Source organism: Protopterus annectens, chromosome 1.part2 (assembly GCF_019279795.1).
Source record: "Protopterus annectens isolate FY-2018-M chromosome 1.part2, PAN1.0, whole genome shotgun sequence".
Lineage (NCBI taxonomy): Eukaryota > Metazoa > Chordata > Ceratodontiformes > Protopteridae > Protopterus > Protopterus annectens.
In genome coordinates, this window is record NC_056727.1 from 956,085,594 (window position 1) to 956,101,732 (window position 16,139).

At 37.7% G+C, this 16,139-nt stretch overlaps 1 protein-coding gene across 1 annotated transcript in view; it reads left to right on the forward strand.

The window, feature by feature from the left end:
* The window catches only part of LOC122792185 (bone morphogenetic protein 8B-like), a 709,252-nt gene that overhangs the window by 632,819 nt on the left and 60,294 nt on the right, over nucleotides 1-16,139 (forward strand). The window contains exons 5-6 of the mRNA XM_044059909.1: nucleotides 1,469-1,548; nucleotides 13,179-13,289. Coding sequence (XP_043915844.1) covers nucleotides 1,469-1,548; nucleotides 13,179-13,289 — 191 coding nt within the window. The remainder of the gene's footprint in view (nucleotides 1-1,468; nucleotides 1,549-13,178; nucleotides 13,290-16,139) is intronic.

Sequence of the window (16,139 nt, forward strand, 5' to 3'; positions counted from 1 at the left end):
GGGGGGTGCGGTGGGTGCAGGGGGGGCTTAACCCCCCCCTGCAATAATGTTGAGAAAGGTTTTTCTTTGTTGTTTTTGGAATTATTTTATGATGTTGAGTTTCCGAAAGTTCAGTCATATGGTCTCGGCCATATGAAATTCGATCTTTCGGAAATTCGGCTTTATAAAGTGAATCCCACTGGAACCATACAAACACATTATATGAAAACAGGCATACCTCTCAACTGTCCAGAATTTTGCAGAATGCCCAGATTTTCACCTCATATTTTTTGTCTGTTCCTCATAGAATTTGTGGTTTTCTTGCAAATCATTGAGGATTGAAGTCCCTAAATAATGACAGATGTTTGAATTTCAGAGTTCAGATCCTTCAGAAAATGCATGTTAGTGCAAAACCTGTTATTCTAGCAACTTTCTAATTTTGTAAGAGCAATATCTAAAATCTGTCTCTGATGCTGGGCCTTTGACCCACCTATTATTTTTGGTTTTGTCCAGGATTAATATGGAAACAGGTTGAGAGGTTTGAAAACAGTTAGCATACATGTTGCCACACACAGCTTCTATCATTTTTGTGTCTGCCCCTCATACCCAATATATTTAAGAATGCTAACCCTCAATACCTGTAGTCTCCACCAGAGGTCAGTGTGTTGTTAAACCACATGCTAACCCTCTACTTCTGAAAGAAGATAGGAGATCCCTAACCAATCAGTCACTTCCTCTCAAGTGTCCTCTCCCTTGGGTGATGCATAGGTAGAAATGTTCCCTGTTCCAGTGGATTATTAATGTTAGATCTGCATGTTTGCAACAAATCTTTTTTTTTTTCATCTGGTGGTGTCAAATGCATTAGTTTACTAAAGGTGATATTACTGACAGCAATATGTTAGCAATACATAACTGCATTGTATAACTCAATGGACCATTATTTTATCAGCAGTTAAAATATAATGTTATGTAACATGCCTAACACTATAGAGTATGAGTGAGTGATATTAATATTAAAATTCAGTTATAACAAGTGAAAATTGTAGTTGTACTACATGGCAGTCCATAGGCATGGCATTTTAGAAAGAACTACTTCCTGTTCTCTGACATGCTACAATTCCACAGTTAACCTTACCTTCCCAAACTCTTTGCAGATTATTTCAGGTTAGACTTACGTACAGTTAAATACATTTTATAAGGCTGCAGTCTTTTCAGCACTAAATATATTTTACCAAAACAGAGAAGAGTTAACCCTGGTCAAGATATAAACAATATTGGTACCCTAGGAAATGTATTGTCATTTAAATGTTTTCAATTCTGCACTCTAAGCAAGTCATTAATTGTTTTGTTTTAAATGCTTTTTTATACTTAATCATTAAATTTTATCAGGAGTTGCATGTTTTACCTGAGTATCCATTTTGTCATTGAATTTATTATATTGCTAAATATATACACATATATAAAATTTTTTTTTTTTTACTTATTTTAGACCACTACCATGAAAGTGAAGGGAGAGAAATGTGCAAGAGACATGAACTGTATGTCAGTTTTCGGGATTTGGAGTGGCTGGTAATATCTTAACTTTCAAGTTTTTTAAGCAACTGACTTTATATTATAGCATTTTATGTTTACCACATGTAGCAGAGACACAAGCTAAGAGTAAGAATTGCTTAAGTTATCTCAAACACCATATGCAGCATGTGATCTTCATGCCAAACATGCTTATGCAGTTTATGTACAATTTATGCACCTTCTGAAACAGACTGCATGACAATTATAGCAAACACCACATAATCTCACACAACTCACACAAAGCATTCATGACACCTTTCACAATTTGTACAATATCAGATAGAGGCCATAAACCTGGCTGCTGGGATATGTGTTTTTATCAGAGCTCAGGAGGAGGCAGCTGTTGCATTAAAATGAAAATATACTATTTTCAGAGAATATTTAAAACGCTAATTCAATGAGTAAACCAGCTTGTTGCATTTGATGTGCTATTGTCTTTTTAATGTTCTTTTATCCTGCATGTTGCACTAGTAATAAAGCTATACCTCAAATAGACAGGTTTGATACCTGACACATTTCTAGCCTGGATCCCTAAGGGTGAGACAGCCAATGTTTACAGACTAAGGCAGACAGAACCCAGAAACAATGGACACCAGGTTTCAGAAGAACCTGGAAACGCTGTTTCTTTCCTCCTGGTTTTCTCCCTGCCATTTTATCTTTCCTTGCAAAGGAGTTTATTCAGCAATACCATTTTGTTGATATGTCAAGTCAACAGCTGTGTCAGGTATCTGATAGAATGTCATATTATTTAGTGAACATGGAGTCATGGATATTATATGATGATCACATGTATCAGTGCATCTCATTCATTCATTCATAGGTCAGTGAATGAGAGAGTGAGTGTAGTGACTGGTGGATAATTGTGTTACTAATCAACCTACATGTCTGGGAACAAGTAGCTGGGTGGGAATGTGTGTTGTGAAGGAGGCACGCCTGCACTTGGAGGGGTAAACTGTGTGGGGTGCTGCGTGAATGGAGAGTAGGAATTTTCATGTTTAAAGAGGAGTTTTGTTCTCTGCTATATAAAGGCGTATCAAATAGAGGCCATAAACCTAGCTGCTAGAATATGTGTTTTTATCATAGCTCAAGATGAGGCAGTACATTCAGGTTTCAGATTGCCCTTTTTTGTAAGCACATATACACAGTGATATTTATCAGAGGGAACACTCTCCTCTGGCCAGTTACAGGTTTAACCAAAACCTCTGATGTGTAGGGCTGAGTCATTCTTTAAACAGGAGCACCAGTTCTAGACTGCATATATCCAGTTTGCCACTATGCTTGTATAGTCATTTAATAAGGGCAGCCAAGTACATTTATCAGTTTGACGCTTCTCAAGGAAGTTGTTACTGTCAAGTAAAGCATGGGGCTCCCAAAATTATGCTAGGAAGATCTTAAGGGGAAATAAAATATATAAGAAAAGCTACAATTAATGCAAACAGCAAGAATACACACCTGAAAAGAACATAATAGCAAACATACAGTGGAATGCAAAGCACAGCTTATATAGTTCCATGTTAAATCTCTTTAAATAACCTTTGCATTTTGCCTTTACAGTTCAGTATAACTGGTTAAAATGTTATGCCGTTGTTCTGTGTATCCACCCAATGAATTTACATGCCAGTCTTTAATTAGTGTGTGAAAAAAATGCATCTAATTGCTCTCTGATGTCAGATTTAGCTCACATTGTATATCTTTCTTTCTTTATATTTGTTTTCCAGTTGGATGACACCCTTTTTCCCTAGAAACAACTTTTAGACAAACATCGTATAAAAATAAAAAACACATGTTCACATCATCATCAGCCTTAAAAGTACATTGCCCAAGCATTACAAGTATAGAAAACAGATTTTTACATATAAAGGTGCAATATTGTACATGTGCCCCAAGTTCTTAAAAATCTATTTTTTTGGTTGACAAAAGGCTAAAAGCATTATAGGGCCAAACATCTGCAGCTATTAGCTGATCTAATAAAGTGATTTTTTTTTGTGAGTAAAAACAGTTGAACGACAAATTCAGGTAACAATCAAAGGCTATGGCTATATTTCAAAATGATGGCTAGGCCTATGGCTGTATTTCAAAATGACTCTCCTTGTAATGTCCCATGGAGTCAGTCATTGTAGTCGAGTATACACATACCTCTCAAATGCTACGGCTTAGGCATAGCACTATCATTTTAGCCCCCAGATTTAGCCTTGCTCATCCCAGATTTACTGATGTTTCTCATAAAGTCATAAGGGGTATACTTTGCTAAATAAATAAAATAAACCTACACAAAGATTGTCTATGGATAACTATGTAGCACCTAATATATATATATATATATATATCTTTCTGACTTTCTTCTATGAATTTTCAAGGCCACTGCTATTATTTTTAATGCTCAGAGGCTGAGAGGTATAAATCTACATGTGCCAGAGGAAGTGTCTGAATAAATGCATAAATTAAGAATGTTGCTAGGTTGTGAGTTACAAAAGAGGGTAGTCCGCTGAGTTGTAGGGGAGTTTGGCATCTTAATAATTTAGCACTCATTGAGTTGTCTCTTACAAATACTGGTTAAGTTTGGTAGAAAAAAGGCATATCTGCACCCTTACTGCTGAAATGTTTTGCTCACTCAGACTTTGAATTGTATCATAGCAAAAGAATGAGCCTTTTCCTAAGTTAAAATCTATTTTAATAAGAGCAATAAAGTACAGCTTTATTTACCAGGTAGTCCACTTTGCTTTTGACTCCAGTTTACTCAAAATGTTATTATACTGAGTGGGTCTGAGTTACCTGTGCAAAATCAGTGGTCATAGTTAAGGAAACTAACCCTTACTCCTGCAGCTCAGAGCAAATTGGAGAAGTCAGTACTAGTAGTACGGGTTCTCAGTCTTGTTGGCTGTTCCAAAATTGCCTTGTGAATTGTTTGCATCAGCCCATAAAACTTTCTAAGCCCCTTAAACATTTATGAGAGTTCTAGCATTCTCAGCTTTTATGGCAAATGTAGCTCTGAAAAATGTATTTAAAACATTTTGGATGCCATATAAACAGCACCAGATCAGTGATGTTGAATTAATCAACTGTTATATGAAGGGCGTTGTTACTTTCCTCATTCTTAGATTTTTTAAATTTGTCTCTCAAAAGACAGGGTTGCATTTTTTTTTGTTCTTTTGGTTTTTTTTTTGTTAATATAGAAAACAGATCAACAGGAAAGGTGGAGCTGTTGAAGCTCTAGACCTGGATGCCATACTGCAATGGGTTCCATGGGAAAAGTAATGAACAAATAAGCTTGTTATGAGTGTGCCTCTGATTGACATCATATCCTTTTAGGTATTTTCACCCCTGTGAGAAACATGCTGAGCTATAAGGGAGGGCAGGAGGGGTGGTGGTAGCAGGTAACCATGGAACATTTTTGAGCAGCCCTGCTCATGCCTTTCTCTCATTCAGCAATACTTTTCCAAATGTAATTAGTTATGTAATTGAAAATCTTACTGTCATATGAAAGGAGGGAAAAGGAAGTGCAACTGTAAAAAGCTTCCCCCATGTGCTATGTTATAAATGGTACTCCGCTTCAGACAGACATACTCATATGAAACCTGGGTACATATGTGAACAAGTGTCTCTCATTCAATCATCCTGCTTCAACCATAAATAGGAAACCTTGCAATCTGGACCAGTTAATTTATCCAAAGAAGTCATCCTACCATTGTACTCTTACCTTATTAGACCCATCATTGAATACAATTTGAATTTGGCATGTACAAATTCAAATATATTACTCAACTAGAAATGTTCCAAAGATTTTTAACCAAGAAAGTTAAAGACCTTAAATCCTTCAATTATTCCAGCACAACTCTCCATATTCTCAGAAGCCTAAAGGCTACTCTGAGGTGACCTATGGACCTATGTCTTGCCTTTTAAACCATGAAAGACCCAGTTCTATTTGACCTCCTAGTTCACAGATGATACCACTGTCGTAGATCTTGTCAGAAATTTGAGGAAACAGCCTACAGGGATGAAGTGGAGCATCTGATAGGTTGGTGCAACAGCAACAATCTGGCCTTAAATGTAAGCAAGACCAAATAATTAATAGTTGACTTTAGGAGGACTCAGGAAATACATCAACCTCTGTAAATTGGGGGGGGGGGGCAGTGGAAAGATTCAAAAACACCAAGTTCCTGGGGGTACACATCTCAGATGACCTGTCCTGGTCGACTCATATTAGCCACAGTGAAGAAGGCACAACAATGTCTGCACTTCCTACGGAAACTGAGAAAGGCAAACCTGTCTCAGTCCATCCTCAAAGCCTTCTACAGGCAGACCATCAAGAGCCTTCTCTCGAATGACATTATAGTTTGGTATGGTAACTGCAAAGCATCTGACCACAAGGCTCTCCTGGGGGTAGCGATGACAGTGGAAAAAGTCATTGGTTCCTCACTCCCATCCATGGATGTAATTCTGCACAAGACTCGGTGTGTGCGAAGGGCTACATCGATAATCAACTATCCCATTCACCGTGCCCATGACATGTACTTCCGCCTTTCCTTGGGCAGGCAGTACCACAGCTTACACTGCAAAACATCTAGACTAAATAGGAGGAGCTTCTTCCCTCTGTCCATAAGGCTGCTGAACTTGAATGCCAGGCATGAAAGTGAATAATCAGATCAATATGCCACTTGTGAAATCACTCTGGCAAATTGCTTCTTTAACTGGTGCAGTTAGCCTGATTTCTTATGCTATTACTTCCTGAATTTGCAATAGTCAGAAGTGAGCCACCACTCCAAACGTGCAATATGAACATCAGAATATATCATACTACAACTGATGAAGTTCAATATCTAAGCAATCACAATGTGAAGCCATAGTCTTTGCAATATCTATTAGTATAATATTGTCTAATGTCTTCTTGTCCAATTGTGGTAATTTATTGTGTTGTTAATATTTTAATTATTACTGTATGTGCATTAGTCTTACTGTCATTCAAACTATGTGTTCATTGTTATGTCTTGCATGGGGACCAAAGCAATGTCATTTTGTTCAGCTTGCACTGCTGTGTATATCTGATCCACAATAAAGTTTACTCTGACTTTGACTTTGACCTCCTATGTATTTCCAAAACCACTGTCTCTGCTAACACACTTGTTAGGAGCATAAATATACACCAATAAATAAACAAGACCCCTGGAGGGAAAGTTTCCTAACTGAGCATATTCCCAGCCTATGGAAAATATTACCAGTACAGGTCAAACAAAAACTATTTTGACTATCTTTAAGGCTAGTCTTGATGGTTGGATTCCTATCATCTTGTCTGTATTTTAATTGTTGAAGTAGTTTTGGAGAAAACCATGAGGTAGCCTTGCCTTTAAGTCTTTTTGTTATTATATGTGTAAGACTAAAGGAAATAGGAGTCTGTCCAGTTTTGCTTTCATGTGGTTATTAAAGTCTTTGTTAAAATCACTGAGTACGACTAGTTATATTGTTTGGTTATTAAAGTCGAGGTTAAAATCATTGAGTACGACTAGTTATACTGTTTTGCCTGCATATAAAGTACATCTAGCAGGTTTTCCAGAATTAGCAATGGACTAGGTGATGGGCTATATGTAGATACAAGCAATGCAGATTTTTGTGACATAACATATCATGATTTCATATTAGGACTTAATTAGGATCTTTATTACTTGATATGTTTTATCTGACGATAAGTTGGAATTGTGCTCTAAAATTAACACACCACCCTTGGTGAACGTTTCCTAACCAAGGGCTTTCAATGTTCTCTGATTAGGAACTTTGAAAGCCTTGGGAAGAAGAGCCCATCACAATATCAGATTATCTTGCTGTTGTCCTAACCTTGAAAATAATAGAAAGGATACCTTTAAAACACCAAAGGTTTAACACATCATTCAGTAATTTCCAATATTTTGTAGTGTAGTTCAGCTGTCAATTAGAAAAGTGAAGTAAGGCTGAACCGATAAAGCCTGTGGACATTTTAAACTTGTTGGAGGTCTTAAAGGACTCCATAATGTCTATTTTGCAACAATATACAGTTAATATTAAATAATGCAGATTATTCATGTGGAATGAATGGCAGTAGTGCATAGCACAGAAAAATGAGTTGAACGCTTGTGGTGATAAGAAAGTATTAGAGAAAACAGAGTTATTGAAAAGGGAACTGTCTAAAATAATTCAGTCAGAATTGAATTACAACTCTCATTTCCTCAAGCAAGGAGATTTTGAGGTCTCACCTAAAGCTCAGAAGTAGCTAGTGTTAAGATCAAGAATGGAGAGGGATAAACCTGGTCCCATGGTGGAGAGGGATAAAACCCTAAATGCACCCCGGTCAACCTATGTTTGAATCCCGCTGGATGGATAGGGTAGGGTAGGTTGGGAGTGAGCAGCTGATGATGGCCTGCTACCTAACATTTGAGTCTCCATTGGGGAGCAAATGGGGCCAAGGGCTCTTGCCCTGATGGGGAAATGAATGGGTCATTTGGGTGTAGGAAGGGGAGTCACTGGGCTAATCTTGAGGATCATAAAAAATAATAATCAGGATATGCATTTGGTAGAGGGGGATAAGAAGGATGTTGATTAGCTGAGGGCTGGTGTAAATATTGTATGTGTTTAGGGAATATTATTAGAGATTGTATTCAGTTTTGGCATTAACTAATAGCCTGTACTGACTAGGACCTCCCATGACAAGATCAAAGTTTTATTATTCAAGAAGATTGGATTCTCCCAAGAAGGGATTCAGAAAGGAAAAAAAAGATTTGTTTGCACCAATTTCTGAAGCTGGATTATTATCAGTAGTTAAGGGTCTTCATAAAGCTAAGACTGTGAACAGATGATATCCCTTCTGAACTATTTCAACTGGGGGAGAACAGCTTCTTGAAAGGTGTTCTAGAGATGAAAAAGATTGCATATTCAAAGCTTAAGGCCCTAATATCCACAATTTTAAAGGATGGAAATGACTCATTGCTGCCAGGTTCAGATTGCCCTACATCAGTAAGAAACAAAATTATAAAATCTTCACTGATATAGGAACATAGAAATAATACTAACCAAGTGTTCATAAGGGCCATAATATGCCTAGCCATTTTTCAAGCACTAAATAGTATTCACCTCTCAAATCAAGCAGGGCTGTGCATGATACTCTTGGTGTAAATTTGTGTCTACTCATCCAGTCATCAAGTCCAGCATTAAAGGTCATCAAAGCAGTACTTTGTTTGACCTGTACTGGTAACATATTCCATAGGCTGATATATCATTAGGAGCTTATCTAAGAAATTAACCCACATTTTTCTGTTACCAGGGATGAAACTCAGCAAACTAAACATGTAAAATTGCATCCCAAACCACTGGGCCATAACAATAGTAGTAGCATATAGATTATCATATAAGAGGTCCAAGTTAGTGTATATGGAACAATGTGGTGTCATTCCATGACAACATGTAATTGATAATATTTTTAAGACATTATTGATTATAAAGGAGTCTGTTAATCTTAAGTGTTCACTGATGGTAATTAGTTTAGTTGCAGAAATGGCCTTTGATAGCATGAGCTGGGAAGACTTGTTTCTGGAGCATCTTTTGGGATTTCGAAGCATTTTTCTTCAGTTAATTCAGAATATTTATAATGACTCTTTGGCTTAAGCACAAGTTAATCCAGAACACACTGCTGAGTTTTTCCTTTACATGGGTACCAAAAAGGGTTGGCCACATTCCTCCCCCATTCACCTTTTATTTAGAAACCCAGGATACTGCTATAAGGCAGTCAGCCTAGTTGGGGAATGAAAGTCAAGCTGACACAATTCACTAATGGTTTATTGGTATATCTAACTAAGCTAAAGAAAAAGCTGGCCTCTTTTTGATCTGTTGGGAAATTTGACATTTATTCTGCTATAAAATGAATATCTAAGTTCGAATTTAAATCCATCAAAAGGACTGAAATGAAGACGTCCCTTTTTATGGGGGAGTGTCCAGCTCCATTATCTGTGATACAATTAAATACTATTGGTTCAAGCATTAATACTGGCCACTTATGAACTAGTTTTGTTAAAGTGCCAGGGTTCCTTTAACAAATGGAAGATCTTACCATTAGATCTTGGACAGAAAATTTTAGCACTTCAAATGTTTATCCTACCACAGATACTACTGCATGTTTTCCAGGTTCTTACATTTAACTCACACCATGATTTTGTAGTAAGTTAAAAAGGCAAGCATAGTCATTTTTATGGAAAAATAGAAAATCTAAAGTCCCCTAGGACAAGATTACTGATCCATGAGATTGGAGTGGTCAGAGTGCCAGTGATTATAAATTGTATTAGAGAGTCACGTGCTTAAAAAAATTATGGTTTGAGGGTTATCCTCCGATGTTTAACTTCCTGAAAAGAGTTTGGGCAGGGGAGGGGGAGAATCAACTGATATTATTTTAGACAGATGGAAGGATTGAGCACTGATGCCTTTTGAGGTGATCTCAAATGCTCTACTCTGGCCTCTGAAAAGATTACAAATGAGTAAATGGGAGGATTTGTTAGTTCATACTGAGTGTACTTGAAAGAATATCCAGAACATTATCATTTTTTGTGTTGGACCAGGTCTAGTCAGAAAAAGTCATTTCATGCTACAATGTCAGGCTTTCCAGCGATTTCAAGAGGGGAATATATGATTTATAGGGGATTTGTTAGGTCACTGATATTCTTTTTCATGAGATACTCATCCACCTCAATGCTTCAGTTTTAGAACTACTCTTAGTAAAGACAGGAGGGGTTATGAACATGTAATTAGCAAGATTTGTGTAGTGTTGCAGACAGCACAGAGGTCTCTCATATCCAAATTGAGGGTTGGTCGATCTGCAATATTAATTCTTATGTATCAGAATCACTTCTGGAAAAATGTTTGCAAGGTACCAAGTTACACAATTAGGTTGAAAAAGTGTTGTTTTTTCATGGAGAGGTAGTTAGAAAGAAGTAATGGAATATTATGAGATTTACAAGTCAAGGTTTTATAAAAAAATGGCAACCCTGGATTTGACAACCTAACAATGATTATACAATTCAGTTTTATTCTTTACTCTAACAGCATGAGTACTTTGACTGAGAGATGTAAGAATGACAGAGCTAATCAGAGTTTTGTACACTTTGGCCTAAGTAAATATTGAAGTCAAAGATTGCATCCAAAACAAATTGTATGGATTTTTAGTCCAAACAGTTTTGGTCATCTATAAATAGACTCCTCTCCCCAGGAACATCCAAAACTCCCACCCCTCTCAATGCCGACCCAGATACTCCCCACCTCACTGCAAATGCGTTCAACTCTTTTTTTACTGACACTATTCTATCACTAGCTAAACAACTTAGCACTAATAACTCCAGCCCACCTATAAACCAAAGACACCCTTCAAATAACTTTAAAATACAACCTATTCCTACATCTTTCATCTCTAGACTTATCCACAAACTGAAGCCTTGTACCCCTTCTGCTGACAAGCTCCCTTCACTTTTTCTCCAAAAGCTGCCAAAGAAATTGCATATCCAGTATCTATACTTATAAACAGGACAATCCAAGAGGGAACCATCCCAGACATCTGGAAAATATCCCATATTATCCCTTTACATAAAGGTGGAAACTCCATTGAGTACTCAAACTATAGACCAATTGCCCTCCTTTCTCCCTTAGCAAAAATAATGGAAAAATGTATTCACCAACAACTTTTACAGCATCTCTCTCAAAACAACATAATAGCAAACTGTCAACACGGTTTCAGACCACATCACAGTACTACCACTGCTCTCCTATCATTTGTAGATACTATCAACAGGAACCGCAACAACAACCTTCTCTCTTCTGCTCTTTTCATTGACCTCTCTAAAGCTTTCGATATGGTCAACCACTCCATTTTAATTAACACTCTTACATCCCTCTCCTTTGATAATCTTGCCATTAACTGGTTTACATCCTACCTTGGCAATAGACAGCAAGCAGTTCGTTGGGAAAACCAAATTTCCTCACTCACACCCGTTTCCATCGGTGTACCTCAGGGCTCCATTCTAGGACCTCTTCTCTTCTCCCTGTTCATCAATGATCTTCACTTAGCAATTCCTCAATCTACCTGCATTCAATATGCAGATGACTCCACCCTTATCTGCTCTGCTTCATCTCCTAATGAACTTTCATCTATTACTCAAAATGTCTTCAACACTGTAGAAACTTGGTTCACCAGACGCAACCTCCTCCTCAATGCTAAAAAAACTAAACTTCTCCTTTTCTCTCCTAGCACTAGGTCCACCCCCTTGGACTTCACCATCTCCTCAAATAATGCCACTCTCATTGCTCCTGATCCAACAACAAAATTATTAGGAATAACAATTGATAACAACCTCTCCTTTGACCAGCATATCAACAACACCATTAAAACAGTCAATAGAAAAATAGGAAGCCTATATAGAATTAAACCTTTCCTAACATCATCATCCAGAGCCAAGATTGCCCACTCTCATCTTTTGTCTACTCTTCTTTATGCCTCACCAATTTTTACTAACCTTAAGAAAGCCAACCTTAACAAACTGGCTACTTGCTACAACAACATTGCCCGTTTTGCCACTAGTAACCCTTTTAGAACTCATCACTGTATTAACCTGAAACTTCTAGGCTGGCTTGAATTACAAAACCTTCTGTTAATCCCTCAACTCACTATTGCCCATAAAATCTTATACCAACCAAACAAAACCCTATTCTTTCTAAACTTTTAATCCCTTATAACAACCTAAACTCCCTTCGCTCATCCAGTAAACTTATGGCTACTATAACAAAGACTTATAATTCTGCCGGTGACTCTCTCTTCAATAATACTGTAGGAAGGAACTGGAATCTGCTTCCTAGCGACATAACACTTACTACATCTCTGCCTCTCTTTAAACACAAAATCAAAGATTACTTCCAAAGCCATTGGCTCTGTTCCTGTTCAAAACCTGACTAATCCTTTACCTCCTCTGCGCTTTCCTACTACTCTGCACTTTCCTACTACTTTACTTTCCTCTCTCTTTACTGTATCTGCTTCAGTCTACCTCCTTTTAGAGTATTTTGTTTCTTCTTTCCTCTATGCTAATCTCTCACAACTTTCCCTTCTCTTTTCTTATACTGCTTGCCTTCCTCCTCTCCTATTTTAGTGCTTCTCTTTCTCCTTCTGTTACTAAGATTAGTTCTTTAATATTATTAATCAATTTTGCTCTCTGTTTTGTGCCTTGTTCTTGATGTTATTTCAGCTACTTAATGTTATTTTTAGAAATGTGATACTCTCTTTGTATATATCTGTTACTGGGTACTATATTTTTTATTTGTCTTTTCATCTATGATGATTTTGTCCATTTGCTTGTCTATTGTAACGTTTTTTGTTCAAATTTATGTGGAGCTTTTCTCCCCGGGCCTCTACTGAAAATGGAAATGTATCCAGCTAGACTAGCCCGGTCAACAAATGTAAAATAAAATAAATAAATATGTTTTTTTAACCCAGTCTGTATATTTCTATTTGATCATGTTTTGAATTATTACCTTTATGTAAGTGTACTGAAATTCTTGCTATTTATATAATCTATTGTTTCATTATTAAACCAATGGTTATATAAATAAAAAAAATGTTTCTTTCTACCTAACAGGACTGGGTAATTGCACCACAAGGATACGCTGCATACTACTGCCATGGAGAATGTTCCTTCCCGCTGGACTCATGCATGAATGCAACTAACCACGCTATCCTACAGTCACTGGTCAGTATAAAACACAGTACAGCTAGCCTCAAATTCAAACAATAGCAAAAATATGCATGCGACCTGCAATGCAAAATGTGAAAATACAGCATGAGGTGTTTATCTTACACTGTGTTTTATGAAATGCAGCTATTCAAAGCTATTCAGAGCTGTGTAAAAGTTAAGTTTATTATTGCAGATTTCTCAGTCAGTAATGGATTCTCAAGGGTGGCCCACTTGCATAGAGATGATGTTTCTATTCACACCAATGGCTGTCAATCAAGTTTTGACTAGTGACCCCTGTGCTGAAAGGCTGATCAGAGGTGGCTAATAGAATACCAGTGGAAGTTGACCTTGTTTACCATCCTAGGGAAGAGAGGTTGTTGGATTTATCAGAACAGCACAGTGCCGCCTGGTGGATACAAAAGGTACAAAAGGCCTTGCCACTATGCTACCATACTGAGGCAGACAGACAAACAGACATATGTAGACACACACACACACACACACACACACACACACACACATATCCCCACATAAACATCAACCATGGCTGGAAAATGTCCATGCATTAAGCTACCATGAATAAGACTCATTCATTCTTTCATTCTCTGATACCCACTTAATCCATTTCAAGGTTACTAGGGAGCTAGAGCCTATCCTGATACTCAGTGAGTGCAAAGTGCAAGGAAGAGAAATGAAATCTGGATAGGACACCAGTCTGTTATAAGCTACAGACACAATTTCATAGCTAGGGCGGGAAAAAGAGGACAGCAGCTACCATAGGCACAAAGTGTTAGGGGGCACTAACAGCAGATTCTGATCACCCTTCAGTGAATTACGGCAGTGCCAGTATGGTATTTACAGTCTGACCTAAAGCGCTTTATTGCTCCATGTGTGGCATAAACTATAGCAACTACAATTTAAATGTAAAAATCTGCAGCAAGCATTTGCTGCAATTTAATAGGATGGAATTTTCCCCAGAACTTCAAACTGAAGAGCTTTAGCACAGTGAAGACTGTAGCAGCTGTTTGCTTGGGGTAGAGGAACATTTTTTTTTTTTTGCTCCTCAAGTCTGAGGAGAGGATCTTTTTTGATCCTCAACTTAGAGTTGGGGGTGGTACATCAAGGAATGGCACCAGTTTCCAGGTTAGCTAGCTACACTTCTGTGTAGACAAACACACATGTACGCACTCACACACACACACTATCATCTATAGGTGATTTGTAAGATCATCAATTCATCTACAGGATGTCTTTCGAATGGGAACAGAAACTGGGGCTTTCAGCAAAAAACACTTTGTCACAGGGAGAACTTGCAAACTCTAGTCAGAAAGTAACACAGCTGGGAATGGGAATGGAAAAACAGGTGCTGTGAGAACAGAAGTATTGCTACACCACTCTGCTGCATATGTACATGCAGAAACTTGCTAGGTTGTAGCACACACACAGAGAAGACCATGGATGGCAGTCATTAAAATACAGCTTCCATTATTTCCATGGTACAATAGCAAGCTCATCCCATCATCACATGCAGTGGGAAATTACAATAGTGGCAAAATGAGGGGCAGTGCAGAGCCTACAGCTTCAAGGGTACCCATGGCCAGCTAACAAATCAGTTTAATTTTAGAAACTCATTCATATATATATAGCATGACCTGTGGAATAAAAATTAAAAACATCACACTCCTGGATCCTTTTCCATGGATGGATGTACAGGAAGTAGCAAGCACAGATTCCACCCACACAATTCAGCTAGCAGCCAGTAATAGGAAGTAGTAGCTAGCAGCAGTTAAATGATTCAAGTAGGAATGGAGTCAAAGGAGAAAGATGATAATACAGTAGCTAGTAACAGTCAACTGCATTTAATGTGCACTTTGGAGATGATTCCAGCAGGAATGGAACCAGTAACAAGAAGAAGCTAGCAGCAGTGGAATGATTCAAGGAAGAATGGAGAATTGGAGATTGATTCAAGAGCGCTATTTCTCTAGGCACCGCACATGAAAGTGTGAGATCTCCCTCTTCCTTATATATGTGAGAAATAGTGTGTGTGTGTGTATATACACATGTGCATGTGTGTGTACATGCGTGTGCGTGTGTGTGTGTGTCTTGATTTTCAAATGTCAAGATTTATATAGTTCTGTCTACACATTTTCCAGATAGTTATTAGTTCTAGCTGTTTTATGCAGTTCTGTCCTGCTCACACATTTTGTTAAAACAGTCTGATTTGCATCAGTAGCAATGCCTGGTTAAGTGACTTGATCAAAGTCACACATTGGGCAAATAGAAGTAGAAAGAATCAAACACTGCAACCTTGACTACAGAAAGCACCTTATTAAGAGCATAGAGGCTTGACCATTTGCACTGACTGACAAACATTCACCCACTTTTTCATTTTCTGATAAATCACTGCAGGTTAAAGGTCGCTACAGTTTACAGTCTGTCAATAACATTAGTCATTAGAATTCTGCAGTTTTTGTGGCTCACAAAATGCATGTTGATGCAAAACCTGTTTTTCTGTTAACTTTTAAGTGAATTAGAGACATCTGTCTCCACTTTTGCCTTACATCTCTGATTTTGCCTCATATTTATTTCCTCCCACATTTCAAAGACATGTAGTAGGTGAACTGGACACTCTACTTTGGCCATAGGTGTGATTGTGCTTGCAAAAGTATGGTGTGGAAGAATTACCGCAACAGGGCTAGCCACCCAGCGGTGTAAACCTTAGCTCTAGATAAATGTCACAGTTGAAGCGACTCCCCTACCACATGTGCAAAAATGGGAAAAACGGTTATGGATGGATAGATTTATGCTCTATCCCTCATTAATGTCTTTTTTTCTGGTAAATTACAAAGGATTGCAGTCCACCTG